Source organism: Rhinoraja longicauda, chromosome 4 (genome assembly GCF_053455715.1).
Source record: "Rhinoraja longicauda isolate Sanriku21f chromosome 4, sRhiLon1.1, whole genome shotgun sequence".
NCBI classification, from domain to species: Eukaryota; Metazoa; Chordata; class Chondrichthyes; order Rajiformes; family Arhynchobatidae; genus Rhinoraja; species Rhinoraja longicauda.
Window position 1 is genome coordinate 55,920,336 of NC_135956.1, and position 25,335 is coordinate 55,945,670.

Here is a 25,335-nt window from a genome sequence, read left to right on the forward strand (position 1 = left end):
GCATCCACCTCCACAATGAACTGTCTCTGGGGATCTGGGGTGGTCAGAACAGGAGCGTTGGTGAACAATGTTTTGAGGCGCTGGAAGGCGGCTTCGGCCTGAGGATTCCACTGGAACTGGGTCTTGGAAGACGTGAGAGAGTGCAGAGGAGCTGCAACAGCACTGAAGTCTCTAATAAAATGTCTGTAAAAGTTTGCAAATCCGAGAAACTGTTGCACCTTCTTTCTGTTAGTGGGGGTGGGCCAATCGGCCACCGCACTGACCTTACCAGGGTCCATCTGGATGTGGTCGGCCAATATAATGTAGCCCAGAAAGGACATTGTGTCTGCGTGGAAGTCGCACTTCTCGGCCTTCACATACAGACGGTTAGCTAGGAGCTTCTGCAACACACACTTGACATGACGCTCATGAGACTGTTTGTCTGGAGAGAAGGTAAGAATGTCATCAAGGTAGACAAAAACACACTCATTGAGAAATTCCCTGAGGACCTCGTTCATAAAAGCTTGGAAGACTGCGGAGGCATTGGTTAACCCGAACGGCATCACCAAATACTCGTAGTGCCCGTTAGGGGTGTTAAACCCAGTTTTCCACTCATCCCCCTCTCTGATTCTCACTGGATGGTATGCATTCCTTAAGTCTAGTTTAGTGAATACTTTGGCTTTGTGCAACAGTTCAAAAGCAGAAGACATCAAAGGAAGCGGGTAACGATTCTTGATCGTAATCTCGTTTAGGAAGCTGTAATCTATGCAGGGACGAAGTGACCCATCTTTCTTGCCCACAAAGAAAAACCCCGCGCCTGCTGCCGAGGAGGACGGGCGAATAATGCCCGTCCTCAGGGAGGACTCAATGTACTCATCCATCGCCTTCCTCTCGGGGCCGGATATGGAGTACAGTCGCCCCTTGGGAATAGGGGCCCCCGGCAGCAGGTTGATAGCGCAGTCGAAAGATCGATGAGGAGGTAGGGTGGTGGCCCTGGACTTGTTGAACACCTCCTTCAGTTCATGGTAACATGGTGGAACCTTCGACAGATCGGGATAGTCATCATCATCATTAGAAATCTTTATTTCTTCAGATTTAAGAACATTTATTCCCAAAACCGCCCCGATCTTCCCGTAACTCACCCCTTTGTTCACTGGTTCAACAAGACATGATTGTGTGCACTCAACCCCCCATCGTCTGATCTTACCAGATCGCCAATCAATCTGAGGATTGTGTTTCTGCAGCCAAGGGAAACCAAAGACCAAGGGATGTTGAGCCGAGTCAAACAAGTGAAAAGACATTATCTCCACATGGTTAGCATTGAACATGACTTTGACAGGTTCTGTACGATGAGTTATCTCAAACAACTGACGTCCATCTAAAGCGCTCGCCACAATAGGTTGCAACAAGGGCACAGATTTAACCTTACACGATCGAGCTAGAGTCCAGTCCATGAGACTCTCATCGGCTCCGGAGTCGATCAAAACCCCCCGAGTCACAATTTGCTGATTCAGAGTGAGGGTGGCCTGTGTCAGAGGTCGAGGAGGTAAGTCCAAAACGGGGAATTGGCTCACCAGTGTCCTCCTTTTCACTGGTGAGCCACCCCCTTTTACCGAGCAGTCGGCCAGACGGTGTCCTTGTTGACCGCAGTAAAAGCAGGCTCCGTCCTTCAGGCGGCGCTGTCGCTGCTCCGGAGTCAGCCTGGTTCGTCCTAGCTGCATGGGTTCCTCCGACGGCTGAGAGGACGCTGTTTTCTCCGGCTAGCGATGGACAGGGAACGATGACTTCTTCGGTGTGAAGGACCCGGAGGAGCGCCCCTGGTGATTGGGAGGACGATCAGCAGCCTGGTGTCTTTCCTTTTCCTTTATCCTGTTATCGACACGAATAGCCCTGGTAATTAATGTCTCTAGATCACTGGGTAACTCAAAAGGTGAAAGTCTGTCCTTTATAGCCTCCGATAACCCATTCATGAATGCATCCACTTGTGCAGGCATATTCCACCCACTGTCTGTTGCAAGGGTTCGGAAGTCAATGGCATAGTCTATCACTGGGCGAGTGTTCTGTTTTAGCTGCAGTAAGACTCGGGAAGCTTCCTTAGCAGAGGAAGTGTGATCAAAAATACTGCTAAATGTTCTGGAAGAGGTCTAGATCCTGACAGACTGTGGAGCCCGGAGACCACTCCGCAGTGGCCTATTCTGCGGCTCGTCCCGTCAAATGGGACACAATAAATGCTACCCTGGCCTGGTCTGAGGGGAAGTGTGCAGGGTTATGCTTGAAGTGGAGATCACATTGTACAAGGAATGATCTACAATTCTCTGAGTCTCCAGAGAACTTATCTGGTGAAGCCAGGCATAGAATCAGCGTGGGGTTCGCAGGCGTGGCCGGAACAGCAGGCGGATGGCCGGCTGAAGGTTCAACGTGATCCAGTGGAGAAGCTGCCGAGGTTGGGTCGAGACGAGCCAGAACCTGATGGAGTTGTACAGCGAGGTGGTTAATCTGGGTCGTCACTGATGACTGGAACTCGCCTTGTCGATCGTTCAGCTCGCGCACCCCGTGACTGACTGAGCGCAGCTGCTCCTCCTGGTGCTGGATCTTAGTCCCCTGGTTGGCAAGGGCTGATTTCCAAATCTTAGAGTCGGCTGAGTCCATATTATGGCCAGTTCGTTCTGTTATGCTCTGGGGAACACAAGAGTCAATTTGGAGAAAATAAAGGCGTTCTTTAATTTTCACATTAAAGAACACTGCGATTTGAACCAAAAACTCTAAACTTACTCAGCTACAAAAACATTGGTTACAAAAATTACTTACTAGCTATACTACGACCGAGAGCACATGAATCACAATACGAACTGGCACAGGACAAAGGGAGGCGTGGACTATATATACATGAGGTAAGGGCACACAGGTGGAAACAATCAAGGCGGGGCTGACAATTACAATGGCAGGAAATCAAGGGACCTGAAATGAGAATCTAAACACAGAACATGACACAAGACTAACAGATATGACGGGACATTACACCATGATCACATGGCTCGAAGGGCCAAATGGCCTACTCCTGCACCTATTGTCTCTGTATCTTGCCAAAGGCTGACTTGTTCTATTCCAACTCAGTAAACCCAGGGTGAGTCTGAAGAAGGGTCTCGACCCGAAACGTCTCCCGAGATGCTGCCTGACCTGCTGAGTTACTCCAGCATTTTGTGAATAAAAACCTTCGATTTGTACCAGCATCTGCAGTTATCTTCTTAAACCCAGGGTGCAGTGTGCGCAGAAAAATCACCGTGGAAGAACTAAAGTGGCATAAACATTTAAATAAAACTGTCCCGCATTTTTGCGCACAATTAAAGATTACACTTTTTTTGGATTTGTGTCAGTGATTTGGGCGTCTACCTCAAGGATGGGCGTTAATCACGTCATAATCTGGACTACGCGCCCTGTAAATAATTGCTATGAAACTAAGCAAAACACGAAGTGCTGGATGAAGTGGGGGGAATGGGCAGATTACGTTTGGGGTCGGGACCTTCTTCAAATTGATGAAGTAGGGTGAAAAAATCTGGGGAAAAAGAAGTGGGAAAGCCAGGCCACAGAAATGGAACAGGCTGATGTCTGACACACACTTTCCACCAGTTTGCATGTTTGGCCGCAGTGTTTGAGTGGCCGGGCAAAGGATGCCGGGAGTGATAGTTCCCAGGCCCTCGAATTGCCTTGAAATTCGACAGGAAGAAATACAACAACCACAGTGCTTCGCGCGGGACTGTGCGTGGGGGGCGGGACTTAATCCGAAGCATGCGCGCTGCTGCTCTCCGGCAGCTGTCAGCTGCAGCCGCTGGGGAGTTACCCCGGGCTCGCGTGTCAGCTGACTTGGAATGTTCAGACATTGGATTCGAATTTAGAATTGGAACGCGGCGCTGTCCGGCCCCGACAATGTTACATTTGGGCGGAGCTGGCACTTGACCGAGTGCAAGGACTCCCTCCCTCCCTCCTTCCCACTGCCGCCTTTCTCCCTTGCTTCCACCACCGGACAATAAGCAAGTCTTCGAGCTTTTATTTTCGCAATCGCTTTCTTTCAGCCTTCGCTATGCTGCTGAGGAGAGTTCTGCGCCCGTCCCAGACTCTCTTGTGCAGCGTCGGCTTTGGGAGTAAAACTGAAAGGAGTGGATTCCTCCCTCGTGTTTCACTGCTCGCTCGCCCGAGCACCGCGGAGCCGGCTCCTGACCGACGGGGATATGGCACTCACTCGTCTCAGGAACCACTGGAGCCGCTGCACACGGCGCAAGGAGCCCGCGACTTTGTGTACAGCCTGCATTCCAAGGAGAGGAAACGTGTGCTTGAGGAGCTCCAGAAATTCGAGTCCGTGGCTGCGGAACAAGGTGAGAGGGCAGATGTGACGGGGAGGACGTGGCTAGAGATGGAAGGGCGAGCGGTAGTACACGGATAGCTCTTGTAAATGGATCGTTACAAAACTCGGTAAATCGGTGGGTAAATCGGTGAGGGGTAGGTAACGATGGAGACGGGGAGGTTGTGTTTGGGTAGTGTACTAGTTGGTAACTTGCACACGTGGCTAGGACGAGGCTGGGGCAGTTCGGACACAATGTAGATGCAGACCGAGAAGAGTAAATGGACACTAGCCCAAGCGCGAAGAAGTCAGTACTTGGGGGAATATTTGTGTTCGTTTACCTGTGGTAGGAGGTCAAAAATAGGTGGGTATAGGTTAATGTGAGAACAATAAATTTTAAAGGGGATTTGATAGATTTTTGGAACAGTGTTTGGTTAATATGTGGAACTCACAGCCAGACGAGGTGGTGAAGGCAATCACTGTATGTCAGAGACATTTAGAGAAGTACTTCAACTATCAAGGCATAGAGTCCCGTCAGACATCAGTCTGAAGAAGGGTCTCGACCCGAAACGTCACCCATTCCTTCTCTCCCGAGATGCTGCCTGACCCGCTGAGTTACTCCAACATTTTGTGTCTACTTTCGATTTAAACCAGCATCTGCAGTTTTTTTCCTTAAGGCATAGAAGGATACGGACCTAATGCAAATGGATTCGTAAAATGGGCAATAACGTCGGCAAGGTCGCGGTTGGTCGAATGGCTCGTTTCTGTGCTGGCCACTGTATGAATAGACACTGCAGTGGAAGAGAATGTGAAATAGCGGATAACTACCCTACAAATGATCTTTCCACCAAAGAACTGTAATTGAAATTTATGCTTTGTCCCGGGAATTCTGAAAACAATATTTGTTCGTCTTTCCGCGTGAAAGTGTCTAGGAACAAGATCATAGTTGTGCGGGAAAATAACTGCAGATGCTGGTACAAATCGAAGGTATCACGAAATGTTGGAATCACTCAGCAGGTCAGTCAGCATCTCTGGAGAGAAGGAATGGGGAAATACATTAGGGGAATATTTCTTCTCATTCCTTCTCTCCAGAGATGCTGCCTGACCTGCTGAGTGACTCCAACATTTTGTGATACCATGGGAACATGATCGGCGATTACATTTGCTTTAAGGTTGAATGTCAACGAGGACTAAAATATGTGGATTGCAAACCAAAAAAATGTAAACTGTGACTACCGTTTCCCTGGCTTCATTATCCATTTAGAAATTACCCCTACAAAACTTAATTCGAGGTTTTGGATTTAGACGCACTGATTTGGAGGTGGGCGATTTTCAGAGGGAATCTCTAACACACGGGAGTGTAACGAGGCTAAGTCACGAAATGCTGGAGTAACTCAGCAGACCAGGTAGCATCTCTGAAGAGAAGGAATGGGTGACGATTCGGGTCGCGACCCTTCTTCAGACAACGCTGCCAGAGCTGTTAAGATTTGCTCTTCGAAAGTTGCCAAATCCGGCAGCTGTTTATTTCCACCAATTTACTTCTAAGTCTCTTATTTCCCGAAGGATCTGTTTTCTTCTTCCCAGTTTGTTCGTTCATAGTCTGTGACAGAAATGTATTTCCATCACAGACTGTGTTCATGTAACAATGTTTTACAATATTTAAATCTGGAGCTGGTTTTAGAGCACTTTAGGAAGATTAAGATCTTATTTTTGATAAGATTATAGATTCAGCCTTGTAAATATAATTGGCAAGAATTTGAGTTAAGCTGCTCGGATCATCGTTGAAGTAACGTTAGAGTGATAGAATTCAGGGAACTGGCAAGCCGGACGCTGACCAATGTTTATCAGAATATGAATGGGGAAATGGACCATTGCTATCAGTAATGATGTTAGTTTGCACTGAGTTGCCCAATCCTTGGGCTAAGGTCAGTGGGACTGGTCGATGAAGTACAGACAAAGAATGATTAGAAAAGGGTAAAAATGTGGCAAGGATGACGGAATCAGTCTCACCCTGGTTTCATTTATCGAGTGTAATCATGTTATGCAAAAAAACAGTGGCACTCGTTGACGGGCAGATTATCTTATCCATGCACTATCATCTTCGACCCGCCTCTCGGTTTACTGAGTCTGGAGGGCGAAGACTGGCGCCGGGTGAAGGAGGCAGAAAACATTTGTCAGAGAAAATGCTGGAGACGCTCAGCACCTTGAGAGTGAATCGTCATCACCTTCAACCAGCGAGTTTCCCTCTCGAGACGCCGTCTGACTGTCGAGTATCTCCAGCAGTCTGTCTTTATATTCCCGATTTCTACCCACTATTGGGACATTGATTACTTAATCGGCTTTTTTTGGTCGATTTTACAAGTTTTTGCTCGGAGGAAGCTGAAACTGCAGGGAACCAGTGTAGATTTACTGACGCTGCATATCAGAGCGAGATTATCAGTTGGTTTCAACCTCCCATAGGGTATCCCAGCGGTACACCCACTGTCCGCTTTAAGTGCTGAGTTACTCTAGCACTTTGTTTTTTTTGTAAACCAGCATCCAAAGTTCCTTGTGTCTCCTCCCTAGTCACACTGCACATTTCCCCTCCTTCCTACACTCTTCTCCCATCCCCAATTTCCCCTTTACCCTTTTATCTCCCCTCTTTCCTCACTTCCCTCCTCCTCACCCATATCCTTCCCTACATTTCACTTCTCTTTTCGTCCTTTTCTCATCTAGCCTTTGGCAGTTGGATAGCTTAAGTTACAATCACCCCCTCTGTTTTGCCTGTATGCATCTATCACTTGCCTGGCTTTGACCAGCACCCACCTCCCCTTTCCAGCTTCCTCCCTCTACTCGATCAGTCTGAAGAAGGGTCCCAACCTAAAACGGCACCTGTCCATGTCCTTCAGAGATGCTGCTTGATCCACTGTGTTACTCCAGCACTTCGTATTTTTATTTGCAAATCAGCATCTGCGATTCCTTCCATTTTAATTGGTAGGTTGTGGTATCTTCAACAGTGCTATCTAGCACACTTGTTCACGGATTAACTGCTTGTCCACACCCATTCTGGGTTTTGCCAGACTACTTGGTTTCAGAGCACGTTGTGAACAGGGTCCCTTAAGCTTCATCCCACAGGTCTGATGTGAGCACCTGTCATTAGCAGCAAGGGTAATATATGACTGAGAATTACGTCAAGAAGTCAAGCATCCTATAAAGGAGGATGGTTAAAACACATAGGGCTGGAGTAACTCAGGCAGCTCGGGCAGCTTCTGTGGAAGGCAACGACAGGTGACATTTTGGGTCGGGACCCTTCGTCAGACTGATTGTAGTAGGGGGAAAAAAACTGGAAATAACTTGGGAGTGGGTCATAGCCTGGCAAGTCTGGTGGATATAGGTGTGGGGTTTGATTGGCAGATGGGTGGACAAAGATTGGAGATGAAAAGAAGACAAGGGTGATAGATAAGAGGAGTGAAATGTAAAGCCAGAGGAAAGGAAGTAGGTGGAAGAGAACAGGGTGGTGGGATAGTGGGTGAAATAGTTGTGCACGGGGGGGGGGTGTCATATAAAATTAGATAATGCAGTGTTCATACTGTTGCGTTGTAAGCTACCCAAGCATAATATGAGGTGCTGTTCCTGCAGTTTGCATGTCTCACTCTGGCAGTAGAGGAGGCTCAGGCAGAAAGGTTGGAATGGGAATGGTTTTTGCTGTTAGTGGAGCCAGTCCAGGGACGTCACTGCAAATGTTTCTTGGAGCCATCGCCTAGCCTCTGATATCTGCTTTATTGCTTTATTAATCATCTTTCTTGCAACATAAAATCAGTCAGAGATGATTATTCAGTTCCACACAACTTCAACTTAAAAGAGCAAGGTAGAGGGACTAGGCACGGTGGTGTAGAGGTAGAGTTGCAAAGCAAAGTCGGGTAAATAGGTAAGAAAGCAAAGTCAATTCGACGAGGAATAAAGTTGATGCAGATATGTTCTGTCATAGTAAATAAAATGTTAAGCATTTAGAACATAGAACACAGCCTCTACATCCTTCCTGAGAAGGGTCTCGACCCGAAACGTCACCCATTCCTTCTCTCCTGAGATGCTGCTTGACCCGCTGAGTTACTCCAGCATTTTGTGAATAAACACTTGTATCATGAGTCTCTTTCTCCATGAATTCTCTTGAGTTGTTCGGTTTCTTGCATGATATTTTACAATTGAGAATGCTTTGTCAAATTCAAGATGTGACACTTATTGAGACTCGTGATTCTGTGCTGGGTTGAGGGATACAGTGGTTGTCTGTTTTGCTTTTAATATCAGATTGGTGTCGTCTTCAATTTGACATTTTGATGGTGATATCATTTACAACACAGCTCTCAAAGTGTATAGAAAATCCTTGGCGATGTAATTAAATTATTCAAGTCATGCCAGTGGAGTATTTTTAAATTAATAGCCAGCCTCTTTTTTCCCCCCTCAAAGTGGAATATTGGTGCAAAAATAGTGCTCCAATATTTAGCGACAAGACTGAATTGAGGTGAGATCTGCTACAGGATCAGATGGATCTGGGTCAGAGAGATGGATTGCAAACCACGGGGATTATTGGGAGGAGGCAGGATTCCCAAGATGGAGACTGGCAACTCCATCAAATGCTAAGATAGAGATTGCGGCCCTGGAAGTAGGAATGCCGGTGACATCTCGAAACACATGGTTGGCGGATTGAATAATTTGGCCTATTGTGTGAGAGGCTGGAAACATGTTATCCATAATTTCTGCATTCTGGCATTATGCGTAGAGTCAAGAATGTTTTATTGTCATATGTCCCAGATAGAACAATTAAATTCTTACTTGCTGCAGCACAACAGAATATGTAAACATAGTACACTGTAAACAATATGATAAACGAGAGAGAAAAAAAAAGTTCTGTGTATACACCTACTCACAAGTACACACACATACTCAAAAAAACAAACAATAGTAGTGCAATAATAATAATAATAGTCCATTGTAGTTCAGAGCTTATTTGAGGTTGTAGTGTTTAATAGCCTGATGGCTGTAGGAAGAAGCTGTTCCTGAACCTGGACGTTACAGTTTTCAGGCTCCTGTACCTTCTTCCCGATGGCAGTGGTGAAATGAGTGTGTGGCCAGGATGAGGCAGCGACTCCCATAAGTCCATTCGATGGTGGGGAGGTCAGAGCCGGTGATGGACTGGGCAGTGTTCACAACTTTTTGCAGTCTTTTCCGTTCCTGGACGTTCAAGTTGCCGAACCAGGCTCTGATGTAACCAGTCAATATCCTCTCTACTGTACACCTGTAGAAGTTCAAGAGAATCCTCTTTGACATACCGAATCTCCTTAATCCTATCAGGAAGTAGAGGCGTTGATGTGCTTTATTAATAATTGCATCAGTGCGCTGGGTCCAGGAAAGATCTTCGGAAATATTCACGCCCAGGAATTTGAAGTTTTTGACTCTCTCCATCATTGTCCCGTTAATATAAACAGGATTGTGGGTCCTCACCCTTCTTCTTAAAAGTCCACAATCAGTTCATTGGTTTTATTGATATAGAGAGCCAGATTGTTGTGCTGGCACCATTTGGGCAATCGGCCGATCTCACTTCTATACTCTGACTCATCACCATCTGTAATTCGTCTAACAACGGTGGTGTCGTCGGCGAACTTGACGTTCGCACTATGTCCGGCTACACAGTCATGAGTATAGAGTGGGTAGAGCAGGGGGCTGAGCACGCAGCCTTGAGGTGCTCCTGTACTGATTGTTAATGAGGAAGAAAATTTTCTGCCAATTTGAACAGACTGTGGCCTGTGGATGAGGAAGTCGTGGATCCAATTGCAGAGGGATGCGCAGAGACCCAGTTCCGTGAGCTTGGTAACCAGCCTGGAGGGGGATGATGGGATTGATCGCCGAGCTGTAGTCTATAAACAACAGCCTGACGTAAATGTTTTTATTGTCCAAGTGGTCCAGTGTGGAGTGGAGAGCCAGTGAGATCGCATCCTCCGTTGACCTCTTGTGACGGTTGGCAAACTGCAGTGGGTCGAGGTTCTTGTTGAGGTGGGAGTTGTTATCCACCATAACCAACCTCACAAAGTACTTCATAGACCTTTAGTGACAAATAAAAATCGGGGAAGGATGGATTTGCTCTGATTTGTATCAGTCTTCACAGGGGAAGATATTCTAAAGGTACCATTATTGTGAACACACATGACAATAAATAAAAGGAGGACCTCGGTTGGTTGCATAATATGGGGAAATAGTTTAAGGAGATTAGAATGAGCTTCAGATGAACATACACCAGAATCTGTTTTGTACCAGGAAGAAAATTGTCGGTGGAGTAATTAGGAAAAGATGTAAATGAGTCTCGTTTAAACTGCAGAAAGCTAAAATACATTCACAGCTTTAGTCATTTGCCAGCATGGTGGCCGAGTTAACAGTGATGGGGATTGAGGTTTCTTTCTGGGCATGCCTGCAAGTGCTGATCCCATGAAGCTGCGGTGTAGAATATGGCCAAGGGTGGAACCTTAGTGAACTGCAGAGGTGAATTGTGTTGCTGTTGGTTATTTTGGAATGGGTTGACATTGAACAGAATGCCAGGCACACAAGTAATGGATGAATAGAGGGCTCCCCAGGGTCACAAATGAGCTGACTTGCAGAAACCTGGCCTTGCACAGATTCTCACGTTGATATTTAAAGCATTGTTCGATCAAGTAATAATAAAATGTTTCTTAGTATTTATCAATGACTGGAAACTGTATATGTTCCATTAGATTAATTGTGGGGAGGGTTTGAGTGATTATTCAATGAAGTGAAAGAATTATGGTATGTGTATGCAGAGTGGTTATGATATAGATTACTATAGAAAACAGGTATTTCTGGAGAAATTGTGTTATGAACATTTCTCAGGAACAAAACCCTTGTGTAACCCAGGGGTTGCCTGTACAAGCATTACATGATGCAGGTTCAAGTGTAATTTAGACTAGGATTTAGAGGTGTTTGTGGGTGAGAGGATTTCACTTAACAAATTCTGGGTTGTTTTGCAATTGTTCCCAATATCAAGATAAAAATACAAGTCTTTGAGCATTGATTAAATTTGAAGACCTGTTCATGCATTTTAAGATAGTAAATCACTGCTTTGGAGGACAAGGAATAACAATGAAATGTTTTATTGATCCTTGGGCTTCAGTGAAGGCTTTGGTAAGAGCACAAAAAATATACTCACAATGGGTGGTCTCTTGGTACATATTATTCCTAAATATTCTCAGTGCACTTAAAACCTCCCCTCTTACATTCATCAAGAATGTTCTGAGTTAATCTTTGAGGTGGACAGATTGCTGCAAGTCGTAATAACTGCACAAATACCCCGGGGAGGTAAGACATTGCATCAGCATGTGCTCTGTCCTATTTTTAAAAAACTCCTTAGTTACTTGTCGGCATCAAGGTGTAATTATATGGTTTTATTCCTAGCCATTACAACCATTTGCTCAAATATATTTCCTGTACATAAACTCTACCAAATTCTGTATTTCTCAATCATTTTTTTAATCAGTTGGTGTTTTATCTGATCTAAAATAATGGATTCTAAAATAAAGCACAAAATGCTACAAAAATTCAGCAGGTTAGGCAACGGAAGAAAGTTTATTGTTAACTGTACTACTTTCCCCACTGATGCTGCTGGGCTGCTGAATATGTTCATTATTTAACATGCTCACTCCCCAGGCAGGTATTGATTGGTGTTTGTTCTTAGTACTTTTTAAGTAGGAGGAGATTATTGGCCTATCTTTGCAAAAAGTGGTCCAATATATTCCCTTGCCTCCAGTCTTCTCCCCGTAGCACTGCAAGTCATTCTCTTGAATTATGAATTGAAATTGGCTTTTGAAATTGCTTAATTGCTTAACAGTTGATCTTTGAACCTAATTGTGTTCTGCAACTATTTTTGAATGTGCCAATTTCCAGTGGCTACATTGTAGTGTTGAGATTGGATAAGGTCAAACATAAAAGATGATTTGCATATTAGAATGTAGTGTGCTATGATTTCTGTACGTTTTTTCCATTGTAGCAATAAACTGAGCTAATTTGTTAGTATCCAGTTTATTTCTAATATAATTGATTGGCAAATATTTTGAATTATTGTAATGTGCTGTTCTAGAGCCCTCCATATACAAATGTACAATATTAAAGGATCTGAAGATAAAGTTGAAAAATAAATTAAAATAGGATATAAATGGTGTTTTATGATAAATAGCAGATTATACAGTGTGTTATATACAAATGCATTGAAGATGGACATGCACGACCAAATGAATATACATGTTTCACTGCAATGAAACCATTTTTCGCATCTGTGGTTTTCTTGACTTGGCATTGGTAGCAGTGCTCAAACTGAGCACATGTCTGAAGTTAAGGGCCTGTCCCACTTAGGCGATTTTAAGGCGACTGCCGGCGACTAGGCTGTCGCCGACAGTTCGCCGGGGTGTCGCGGGCATGATCGTGAGGAGTCTTCCTCAGAACCAGAACCAGGGGTCACAGCTTAAGGATAAGGGGGAAGTCTTTTAGGACCGAGATGAGAAAACATTTCTTCACACAGAGAGTGGTGAGTCTGTGGAATTCTCTGCCACAGAAGGTAGTTGAGGCCAGTTCATTGGCTATATTTAAGAGGGAGTTAGATGTGGCCCTTTTTGCTAAAGGGATCAGGGGGTATGGAGAGAAGGCAGGTACAGGCTACTGAGCTGGATGATCAGCCATGATCATATTGAATGGCGGTGCAGGCTCGAAGGGCCGAATGGCCTACTCCTGCACCTATTTTCTATGTTTCCAAGAATTGTAGTGGATTTCAGCGCGTCGCTGAGAAATCATATTTTATATTTATTATTTTCATATTTCAGATACAGCGCGGAAACAGGCCTTTTCGGCCCACCAAGTCCGTGCCGCCCAGCGATCCCCGCACATTAACACTATCCTACACACACTAGGGACAATTTTTACATTTACCCAGTCAATTAACCTACATACCTGTACGTCTTTGGAGTGTGGGAGGAAACCGAAGATCTCGGAGAAAACCCATGCAGGTCACGGGGAGAACGTACAAACTCCTTACAGTACAGCACCCGTAGTCAGGATCGAACCTGAGTCTCCGGCGCTGCATTCGCTGTAAAGCAGCAACTCTACCGTTGCTCCGGAGTGAAATTTCTCGGCGACAGCTGGCTTGTCACCAGGTATCGTTGCTTATTGCGGACGCTGTCGCATGCTGTCCCCAGGTTTGCTAGTTTCTCTTAGATGCATTTAGAAGCACATAATATTAAAATAACTAAAGTCATTTTTAGATACCATAAAATACTAGTGTTTAACCAATTTATTTACCGTCGGGACATTTGACAGGTAGATTGGAGGCGACAGTTTGACGGTCAGGTAAGCATGGGAATTTTTGCGATGTTTATGGCCATCAGCGATCACATTTAAAGTAGGCTCCCAACCCAGATATGCAACCCAGAAACCAGATATGCATCTCCCGTACATTTTCAAAGAATGCCCACACACTTTTCACAAAAATCCATTTAACCACTTTTAAAATTAAATTTCTTAATACTGCCATTAGTAAACTATAAGTCAATCCAGTTTATGCCATGTTACTGTGAAGCTTGGTTTTTAAGTAACCCATACAAGATGTTATAGTTCAAAACTCTCAAGTACTTACCGACTTGTCAGTGATTTCAGCGAAAATTAGGACACTGGGGAAGCATTGACAGCGTGGGAATTTTGCGATGTTTCCGAAGACGGTGTAATCTCGACCTGACTCAGCATTGTCGTGGTCATTGTCGTCGGGTAAAAGACAATTTCGGCGATCTGCTACGACTTTAACAGTCGTCGGCAGTCGCCCAAAAAATCGCCTAAAGTAGGACAGGCCCTTTAGTCTGCTGGTGGTCCTGTGCCAATACCTATTCTGTCAAAGTCCAGCTATCTTTCAAGTTCCTATAAGTTTTATTAGAATATATCTGAACCTGAATTGCCATAAATAATCGGACTCAAGTAGAGCATTTAAATCCCATCACCTTTCCTATCTTGTGTGAACCTTTAGCTTTCCACCATTACTCAAGCAGGTCATGTTTAAGAAATCAGTCAGGGAGTCGCTTCATTTTCAACATGTCTCCTTTGACAATGGATTAAATGATGCAATGGCTTTGGAGACCTGGAGTGGAAAGTAACAAATATATGGATTGAAACTTACAATAAACATTAAAAAAGACTTATTTCCTTCTGCCTCTGAAAAACTGGCTGTAATTTTAAGAGAGGGTTTGACCAAGTAAAGTTATGTAGTAAACCATTGGATTTTATGGCATTCTTTAATTATTGAATTGACTCTCGAGTCAGGTTATGTAGTTGAATAGGCAGCAGAGGTATGAGCTATGTTCATGTATGTAGTCATCATATGCAGTGTTTAATGAATATATATTCCAGGAAAAGGTATGCACTGATCAAAATTGCGGTCTTTAATTCCCTGGTATATGCCAAGAGTTGTATTAATTTTCGGAAAGTTAATCTTCTTTGTGCTCTTTAATCACTCAATCTTTGACCACTTCAATCCTGTTTGCGTTGCAATAACTAACTGTTACATAGATGTTTGCAAAAAATATGAAGGGTCTCGACCCGAAACGTCACCCATTCCTTCTCTCCAGAGATGCTGCCTGAGTTACTCCAGCATTTTGTGTCTACCTTCAAGTAAAATTAATGTTCGGCATGGATGTCACTTTTATCAGACAGTGTATGGCGAGTCGTAGGCGAAGTACGTTGAAGTAGCCGTTTATTATAACATTAACAACCGTGACAATCAACGCATCAAACGACAGACAACCATAAATCTTACTGTCTCCGCTGGAGGACTAAACGAGACTGCCTCATTCCCTTTACCTGCGCACCACCTCACCTCATCTACCAATCAGAGGGTTCGATGGTCTGGACCAATCTCTGTGTCCCTACATGACCCCCCCCCCCCAGAACCCTCGGTGCGGTACCGGGCAGGTGCCCGGACCACCCGACCGGAGCGGGTGTGGAGAGGAGAGGGGGGCCCTGCCAGGGGTGGGGGCGGGGAAAACGGCACCGCGGGAGGAGGGGAAATTGCCGGATCCGGAGGCGGCGGTGGCAAGGAGACCGGGGGAAGCGGGGTCCCGAACGGGGGCAGCGAGGGGGGAAACTGTTGTACGGGAGTCGTGGCCGGAGGGCGGCCCCGGCGAGGAGGTTGAGCCGCTGTGACTGGCTGGTCTGGGTCCAGGTAGGCGGGCTTGAGGCGGGACACTGAGACGACCTCTTGTCGTGTACCCACTTCTAACGTGAAGGTGACTGTGCCTCTCTTCACTACCCTGAGCGGACCCTGGTAAACTGGCCGAAAAGGTGGGCGGTGGGCATCGATGCGCCTGAAAACGAACTCGCAGTCGGCCAAAGCCGGCGGGACGTGTGAAGGGGGATCCCCGTGACGAGAAGTAGGGACCGGGGCCAGGGACCCCACCCGCGCTCGGAGTGCTGCTAAGAGTGCTGGCGTGGAGAAAGGGGGGGTGGAACATTGGGGGAGAACGTCGCCTGGTACTCGTAGGGGCGAGCCATAGACCAGGTCTGCCGAGGAAGCTCCGAGATCGTGTTTAGGAGCCGTGCGGATACCTAGAAGGACCCATGGGAGCTGGTCGGCCCAGTCGGGGCCGGACAGGCGGGCAGTGAGTGAGGCTTTAAGCTGTCAGTGGAACCGTTCCACCATCCCATTGGCCTGGGGGTGATAGGCGGTGGTTTGTTGTAATCGCGACCCGCACAGCTGAGTCAGGGCCACCCACAGGGATGAGGTGAATTGGGCGCCCCGGTCGGTAGTGATGACGTCCGGGACGCTGAAACGGGCAATCCAATTTAGCGCCAGAGCCCGCGCGCAGGAGGCTGCTGAGATGTCGGACAACGGGAGCGCCTCTGGCCACCGGGTGAATCGTTCGACTACCGTGAGGAGGTGGGTGTAGCCCCTAGAGTGGGGTAACGGGCTGACGAGATCCACATGGATGTGGAGGAATCGGGCTGCTGGGACCGTGAACTGCTGGACGGGGGGCCGAGTGTGCCGGTGGACCTTGGAGGTTTGGCACGGAATGCAGGAGCGGGCCCAGGCGGCCACCTGCTTCCGCAGGCCGTGCCAGACAAATCGAGCCGCAATCAGAGCCGAAGTGGCCCGTATGGACGGATGTGCTAGGCCGTGGATAGTGTCAAAAACCTGGCGCCGCATGGAAGTGGGTACTACAGGTCGGGTGTGCGGTAGGGAAGCGTCGCACCAGAGTTTGGTACGCGTGGGACCGCAGGCTACCTGTGCCAACCGCAACCCCGAGGTGGTGTGGGGGTACAGGGAGGGGGTGTCTTCCAGGCGCTGAGCCTCCGCGAGCTCCTGGAAATCCACCCCGGAACTTACCTCGGCAACCGGGGAAACCGCCGGTCTGGACAGGGCATCCGCCACGGCGTTTAGTTTTCCCGCGATGTGCCGAACGTCGGTAGTAAATTCCGAAACGTAAGTAAGGTGTCTCTGCTGGCGGGCCGACCACGGATCGGAAACCTTTGAAAAAGCAAACGTCAGTGGCTTGTGGTCGGTGAACGCCACGAAAAAGCGGCCCTCTAAAAAATAGCGAAAATGACGGATCGCTAGGTAGAGGGCCAGGAGTTCCCGATCAAAGGCACTGTAAGCTATCTCGAAGCGGGTGAGCTGGCGGCTGAAAAATGCCAAAGGGTGCCAGAGGCCGTTAACCTGTTGTTCTAAGACGCCCCCCACCGCCACGCCGGAGGCATCGACGGTGAGGGCAGTGGGTGCCGAGGAGCGCGGGTGGACGAGCATGGTGGCGTTCGCGAGGGCCAGCTTGGCTGCTGTGAAAGCCGCGTCGGCAGCAGGGGACCACACGAGCTCGGTGGGGTTACCTGCGAGGCATTGGAAAAGGGGGCGCATGATCCGGGCTGCTGCCGGGACGAAGCGGTGGTAAAAGTTTACCATCCCTACAAACTCTTGTAACCCTTTGATAGTGTCGGGGCGGGGGAAGGAGCGGATAGCAGCCACCTTCTCGGGCAAGGGAACGGCACCGGCCTGTGTGATCCGATGGCCCAGGAAATCTACTGAGGATAGTCCGAATTGGCATTTGGACGGGTGTAGGATCAGTCCGTGGTCCTGCAACCTTTGGAATATGGAGCGCAGGTGGGACCGGTGTTCGTGAGCTGACCGACTTGCCACGAGGATATCGTCTAGATATATGAATACAAAAGGCATACCCAGACCCACATGATCCATGAGACGTTGGAACGCTTGGGCGGCGTTTTTGAGGCCGAAAGGCATCCGCAGCCACTCGAAAAGCCCGAACGGGGTGATTGTGGCGGTCTTAGGAATGTCTGCGGGGCGAACCGGGATCTGGTGATACCCTCGGATTAAGTCCAGTTTTGAGAAAACCGTGGCACCCTCTAGGCTGGCCGAAAAATCCTGAATATGCGGGATCGGGTATCGGTCAGCCGTGGTGATGGCGTTCAGGCGTCGGTAATCGCCACATGGTCTCCACCCCCCAGATGCTTTTGGGACCATGTGTAACGGTGAGGCCCACGGGCTGTCTGACGGGCGTATGATCCCCAGTCGTTCCAAAGTGAGGAACTCTTCGCGAGCGACTGCCAGCTTATCGGGGGGTAGGCGTCGGGCTCGGGCGAAAACAGGCGGTCCCTCCGTGGGGATGAAGTGTACGACTCCGTGCTTGGCAGAAGGTGTGTTGAATCGCTGGACTAGGAGCTCCGGGAAATCAGCGAGTATCGCAGCAAACGGGTCGGAGGTCGAAGTGACGGCCTGGACGGTCGGGGTGGATGACACGGAAACCGAAGGAGAGGGGGGTCAACGCTACTGGACGACGGCTGCAGGGTCTTCCCGCGGACGTCAGGGATTAACGCGAAAGCCCAAAGGAAATCTGCGCCCAGGATTGCCTGGCCTACATCTGCGATGATGAAAGTCCAGTTGTAAGTCCTGGAACCAAAGGACAGGGACATGTTCCGTAGGTACGGACAGGGCTGCCGTTGACCGCAATGAGTGGGGGGCCGGTCTTACCTGATCGCGCTTCTTGGCAGGATGGGGGCACAATGCTGACGATGCCCGTATGTTGCTCCGTCAGGTAGAGGCGATGGTTCTGGCCGATCGAGATTGCCTCTACATTTGATCGGCCGAGGCATTTCCCGAGAATGTGCAGGGGCTTCTACAGTTGCGTGCTGCTGCTCCCCATCTTCTATGAAAGAAACACCGGCCGCGCTGGTGTGTTTCTGTGTCGCGGGCCTGCTTCAAAATGGCCGCCGTCGACGTAGCAGCTTGGCGGGCTTTTTGAAAAGTGGCGGGCGGATGGGCGCCATCTTGGCCGCGCGGTCGGTCGCTCACCTGTGTTGAAACCCGATTTACTGACCCGGGGCGCCTCGCCTTTGCCGCGACCAGTGCGTCCGCCTTTTCTGCGAAATCCATCGGGTCCCCGAAAGTAACGTCTGCTAGGACTACGCGGACGTCCTCTGGCATCTTTTCGCGGAATGCCTCCTCGAACATGAGGCATTTGGTGTGTTCTCCCGCTAGAGTCATCATCTCCGTCATGAGGACCGACGGCGGTCGGTCTCCGAGCTCGGGTAAGTGCAGGAGTGTGCTGGCCCGCTGTTGTTGGCTGCGCCCGAAGGTTTTCAGCAGCAGCGACTTGAGGCCCGCATACTTATCGGCTTCTGGCGGCTCGGTGACGTACTGTGCGACCCGTGCGGACGTTTCCGACGGCAGGACGCTCAGTAGATGGTAGAACCGGGTCGCGTCCTCCTGTATTCCCCGGAGGTGGAACTGTGCCTCCGCTTGGGCGAACCACAGGCGTGGTTGGTGGGCCCAGAACGGGGGCAGATGAACGCCGCCTGCGTTTGGCGTCGATGCCTCCTGATGGGACATCTTGGTGATCTGTGATCACGTCGGGGTCACCACTATGGCGAGTCGTAGGCGAAGTACGTTGAAGTAGCCGTTTATTATAACATTAACAACCATGACAATCAACGCATCAAAAGACAGACAACCATAAATCTTACTGTCTCCGCTGGAGGACTAAACGAGACTGCCTCGTTCCCTTTACCTGCGCACCACCTCACCTCACCTCATCTACCAATCAGAGGGTTCGATGGTCTGGACCAATTTCTGTGTCCCTACAAGTGCATATTTTAAATCTTCACAATTTCCCCCGTCATTATTCTGTGATGCAGTTATTTTATATTGATCACAGTGAGATTTTCAACCATTCTGCAAAATAGCTATGAGTGTGTTTTTGAGGTCAGTGCTGATTGATGGGATAGGTGCATGGTGCCCAATCATTACTGATGGAGAATGTAGTGGAAAGAAAATGTTCTTCACTAAAAGGGTTGTTATTTGATGTAGCCTTTATTAAGAATTTGTAACTCGATCAAAACTGCTTTGAAAATGCCCTATCTACAAAACAATGTTGGCGCTATTAGTGGAGTAGACAATTTTTGGATCTCTCCAATTTTAAATAGTAAAGAAAAATCCATTATTTTCCAAGGAAAATAACAGTAATGGCTACAATATAAAAATCCATGCGGTCCATCGTTATTTTATGAATGTGTTTTTAAAAATACCACTGCATTTAGCCAAGTAAGGGCCCTTTGATTTATCTCCTGCACCCTTGAAAGTGAGGCTCCAATTTGTTGATTTCTGCATCTGAATAGGGATACAAAAAATATTTGTTTCTAACTCCGCTCCCACTCCATCAAAAGCATTGCGGCAACTTGTCCTGCTGCATTTCTGCTCCTGATTATCAGTTGGCAGTTCATTAATAATGAAGACTCAATCTGAGGTTCACTGATGGCTGTATAAAACTGGTGATAGGTCTTCAAGTTCTAGTTGTTTTTGTTTAAATACTTAGATTTTAGCATAATTTTAAATTGTTTTGTCATTTCACAATGAGTCAAAAGTCAATTAAAACTTTTTTTAGAAGTAGTGGGTATAGCTGAAAATGTATGAGCGATCTTGAATAAAATATGATTAGATTTCCGCATCGTATTATCCTATCTTTCCTTTATTCAGCTGTCCAATCTAATCTGTCTCAACCACTGGCCTAGGAAATGAATTTCGCAACTCTGTGGGACTTGTGCTTTCTGTTCTACTGTTTGATCTATCTATATTGCGTTGAGTGAGACAGCCTTAAGATTCTTTCGATCTGTCTTCTTGCTTTATCATTTTAGTTGCTTACTTATTTTATAGCTTTATTAAGCTGTCCACTTGACAAATGCAGTGACTAATAAATATACAAAATGCCACTGAATATATTCGTGTTGCATATCCATTTGGGTTATTGAAGTACGTGAAATAACTTTTATTATTTAAAATAGGACTCGCTGATAGAAAATCAACTTATCGTATTCAGGCAATTGCATTAGCAGTTGCATGAAGGAGAACAATAAAGGTAGACTGCACCTGTTTCGCCTGATTACAATGAATGGTAAATCAAAGTTCAAAAGTGCACAAATAATCATTGTAATTTAAACTTTCAGGTATAAGTTAACAGCTTTCCATTCAAGACTTCAGATCAAATAAGAATCAGGCCATAAAACCATCACATCAAGTTGTATCAGCAAGAAATAATCTGCAAAACTCTATTTTGGGAGGCCATATGGTGCAACAGGATTTTGCTGCAAAAAGCTTCAATGCTTTGATTAGACATCCTTTACAGTTTTAATAATTTTTTTAATGTAATGTTTTGGTTCCTAGCCAGGCTTCAACCATTTGATGGTCGAAATGCCGCATTCTCCTGTGAAACATTTTAGGATGATTTATTGATGGTATTGTTTCTGCATTGCAGCAGAAACCCCAGTAATCTGGTGGCCTTTTTCCTTTGGTGCAAGACTTGCAGATTTTCTGTAATTCTGTCTGTAACTCCAATTTATACTCTAAAATGCTTACATCTCACTATTTTAATACATTCACATTATAGGAGTAGAATTAGGCCATTTGGCCCATCGAGTCTACTACGCCATTCAATCATGGCTGATCTCTGCCTCCTAATCCCATTTTCCTGCCTTTTCCCCATAACCCTTGACACCTGTTCTAATCAAGAATTTGTCTAGCGCCCCCTTAAAAATCCATTGACTTGGCCTCCACAACCCCTTGTGGCAATGAGTTCCACAGATTCACAACCCTCTGATTAAAGAAGTTCCTCCTCATCCCCTTGGCCTCCACAACCCTCTGTGGCAATGAGTTCCACAGATTCACAACCCTCTGATTAAAGAGGTTCCTCCTCATCCCCTTTCTAAAGGAGCGCCCTTTAATTCTGAGGCTATGACCTCTGGTCCCAGACTCTCCCACCAGTGGAAACATCCTTTCCACATCCACTCTATCTATACCTTTCATTACTCTGTAAGTTTCAACGAGGTCACCCCCTTAACCTTCTAAATTCCAGCGAGTAGAAGCCCAGTGCTGTCAAACGCTCATCATGTGGGATCAATTTCAAGAAAGAGTTGGATTTAGCTCTTAGGGCTAAGGGAATCAAGGGATATGGGGAAAAAGCCCGAACAGGGTATTGATTTTAGATGATCAGCCATGATCATATTGAATGGTGGTGCTGGCTCAAAGGGCTGAATGGCCTACCCCAACACCTATTTTCTATGTTTTTATGTTTCTAATTAGTTTTCTATTACATAGCGGTATAACAAATTTTCTAGTGAGCCGGTGAGTTTAAAGGGAGCAGGAAATATCAAAGCACTCCAAACACTGTCTCTGGCCACAACCCACCTGTGTTCGAGACCACAACCATGGCCCTTCCTCTACCCTGGACCTCTGGATCATACCTCTAACCCTGGCTCACACTCTGAATGCAGGCTAGTGTACCAAACAAATGAGTGAGCCAGATACTGAACAATGAGGATTTCTGAACAAGTGGACACCAGATTATTGGGATTTCCCTAAAAATTAAGGTTGTTGGGCAACTTGGTGGAATCAATTAGTTTTCCATCACATTTTTTTCTATCTTATTTTGGTATTTGTTCATTTCAAATGCTTGCAGGTGTCTGAATTCATTAGCAGAATTACATATTAATATGAGGGGCATAGACAGAGTGAAAGCGCACAGTCATAGAATGAATACACTCTTTTTCTTCAGGGCTATGGATTCAAGAACTAGATTTAAGACGAGAGGGGAAATATGTAATGGTTACCAGAAGAGCAACTTTATCGCCCAGAGGATGGTGGGTGTATGGAATAAGCTACCAGAGGACGTGGCTGAGGAAGCTACAATAACAACATTTAAAACACATTTAGAGAGGTACATAGATAAGGAAGGGGTTACAGGATATGGGCCAAACATGGAAAAATGGGACTAGCGTGGATGGACATCTTGATTGGCCTGGATTTGTTAGGCCAAATAAGCTTTGTTAAGCTGTTAACTTATTTAATTTATGTAATAACAAGAAACTGCAAATGATAGTTTATACCAAAGAAAGACATAAAGTGCTTGAGAAACTCAGTGGTTCAGGCTGCATCTCTGGAGAACATGGATAGGTGTGGTTTCAGATCAGACTGAAGTTGGGTCCTGACCTGAAACATCGCCTATACATGTTCTCCAGGGATGTTGAGTGACCCACTGAGTTACTTGTGTCTAACTTGGTTTGATTGGTGATGGAAAAAATGGCTTTATTGGTCAGATAGTGTTCATGGTTTTTTTTAAATTCAACATGAATTGGGACACTTTAATAAAATAGATAGACTACTAGGAAGCAGCTGCCAAAATCCAGATCTAGGCACAGGTGTATTTGTACATCCTTCATTTATCAGCTTTCCTCAGTTGTCAGCAGTCTGCCAGCAGGATAGGGGGAGTGCTGTTTGTGTTTTCTACTCTCGAGTGACAAGTCCACACAATATGGGATAGTTGCTTTGTCGGAGTTCCTGTCTTTCACGTAAATCATTGGACCAAATACATATTAAAATTCCCCCAATATGATATGAAAGACATACGGAGAGTTCCCTGTATATTGTCTAGGTTTTAGAATTTAGATTTAGAGATACAGCGCGTAAACAGGCCCTTCGGCCCACCGAGTCCGTGCCGCCCAGCGATCCCCGCACATTAACACTATCCTACACACTCTAGGGACAATTTTTTAAAAACATTTACCCAGTCAATTAACCTACATACCTGTACGTCTTTGGAGTGTGGGAGGAAACCGAAGATCTCGGAGAAAGCCCACGCAGGTCACGGGTTTTCTTCGGTATCAAGCATTAAAGTAAAGTAGAATTACATGTCTTTAATCACTGGTGTGAAGTTCCACACTACACAGATGTCGAGCTTGCCTACATAACAACCCATATTTGATATTGCGTGAAATATTTCAAGATGTTTGAGATGCCCAGTAAAGTGCAGAATAAATCAAATTCTGCTGCAATAATTAATTTCTGCCCTGTCTCTTTTTGTAATTTAACATATTTATTATACAATAAGTTTATTTTTAATTAAAGACTAAAGCCTAATTTTAAACTCACATTCCCATTGTTGTTTGAATATAATAAGTATTGGAATGGTATTGCTTTGATCCTTGTACAATCTTGAGGAATTTCATTGACTTGAATAATAAAATTACTCAAGGAACAGCTGCAACCATTAAAAATCAGATGAATGAAGATTGATAGCACAAAGGAGCTATCCGTGTCATGTGCAAGAATTTCCCTCGTGTTAGCATTGTCTGTTGGTTTGCAATTGGAATTATCATTTCCATTTTCTTCAGTGAAGAGCATTTGACCAAATTCTGCACCTTAGTTTAATTCCTCATTCCTTAACTTGTACCTGGACTGATAATGACTATAGGGATGGTTTCCAAAGGTAAAAGCGCTACGTTGATGCAAGTCAGTGATACCCTTAAAATTTGCATCCCTAAAAGCACCATCTTAACAAATAATATATGTGTATTTTTACAATACTGGAAAGATTTCGAGGAACAAGATTATTATTCAGGGTTTTACACCAATACACTGTTCTTAACAAAAATCTGCCCATCATGTGAAACCTTATAAATAACAGATATAAATTAGATAACTTCAAGACCGAAAGTCAAAAACATTTATCATGACAGACAAATTTTCATTCTTTTTACCATGATAATGACCTAGGGAAATATCTTCATCAATACCAGGAGAAAAATACAGAAACATGCCTGGTATTCCGCCTAGCAAAGATCCAGTAACGGTCGTTGTGCTTGGTGTCCATTGTCACAACTTATGTTATTGGGGTCGGTACCTCTGTTAAACCACGGAGGCTCCAAACCACTGCTTTTCACAAACCCCAACGAGGTATCCTATGGTAGTAGTGATTTTGGGGTGACTTAATTATTTTTTCTTGTATTCAAATTTAATATATCAAAACCATTGTGGTGTCAAAAACACAACGACTGTTTATGATATATTTTCCGACTTTTTAAAGTCAATAAAAAAAGTTTGGGGGGCATAAATTGGTCCTCAAAATTAAGAAACTGAGCCAAGCTTCAGTTTGGTAACACACTGTCTCTTGTTTACCTTTCGTACGGACCAAGTCGCTAACTTCATTCCTTCGTGTCAACTTCTGGAAGCTCCACAACGACCGTGACAGAGACAAAAAACATCAGACCCATGTCAGCTACAAAGCTGTTACAGTGTCTGTGTGAATACTGTGTGAATATAAACTTTCTCCTGCAGTTCCTGAACATGAAATGCCTTCAAGTAGGTCACAACAACAGTCTGAAGAACAAGGTATTTTTATTATGTGTATGTATCAAATACGACTTGGAAATTTATTTCAGGCTTTTCAGACTGATGAAATGTCTCAACTCTCAACAGAGCTACTCCAGTACTCTGTGAAACATCACCTACCCACGCTCTCCAGAGACGCTGCCGACCCGCCGAGCCACTCCAGCATCCCGCAAAACGTCACCTATCCATGTCCTCCAGAGATGCTGCCTGAGCTGCCGAGCTACTCCAGCACTGTGTGAAATGTCATCTATCCATGTTCTCTAGAGATGCTGCCTGGCCCACTGAG

The 25,335-nt window shown here is 46.0% G+C and overlaps 1 protein-coding gene across 2 annotated transcripts in view; it reads left to right on the forward strand.

Annotated features, from left to right (window-relative positions):
* The first annotated feature begins 3,798 nt into the window (after positions 1-3,798).
* tmem65 (transmembrane protein 65) overlaps positions 3,799-25,335 on the forward strand; it is a 72,764-nt gene continuing 51,227 nt past the window's right edge. For both annotated transcript variants that reach the window (XM_078397760.1, XM_078397761.1), the window contains exon 1: positions 3,799-4,349. In XM_078397760.1, coding sequence (XP_078253886.1) covers positions 4,058-4,349 — 292 coding nt within the window. In that variant the 5' untranslated portion in view covers positions 3,799-4,057. The remainder of the gene's footprint in view (positions 4,350-25,335) is intronic.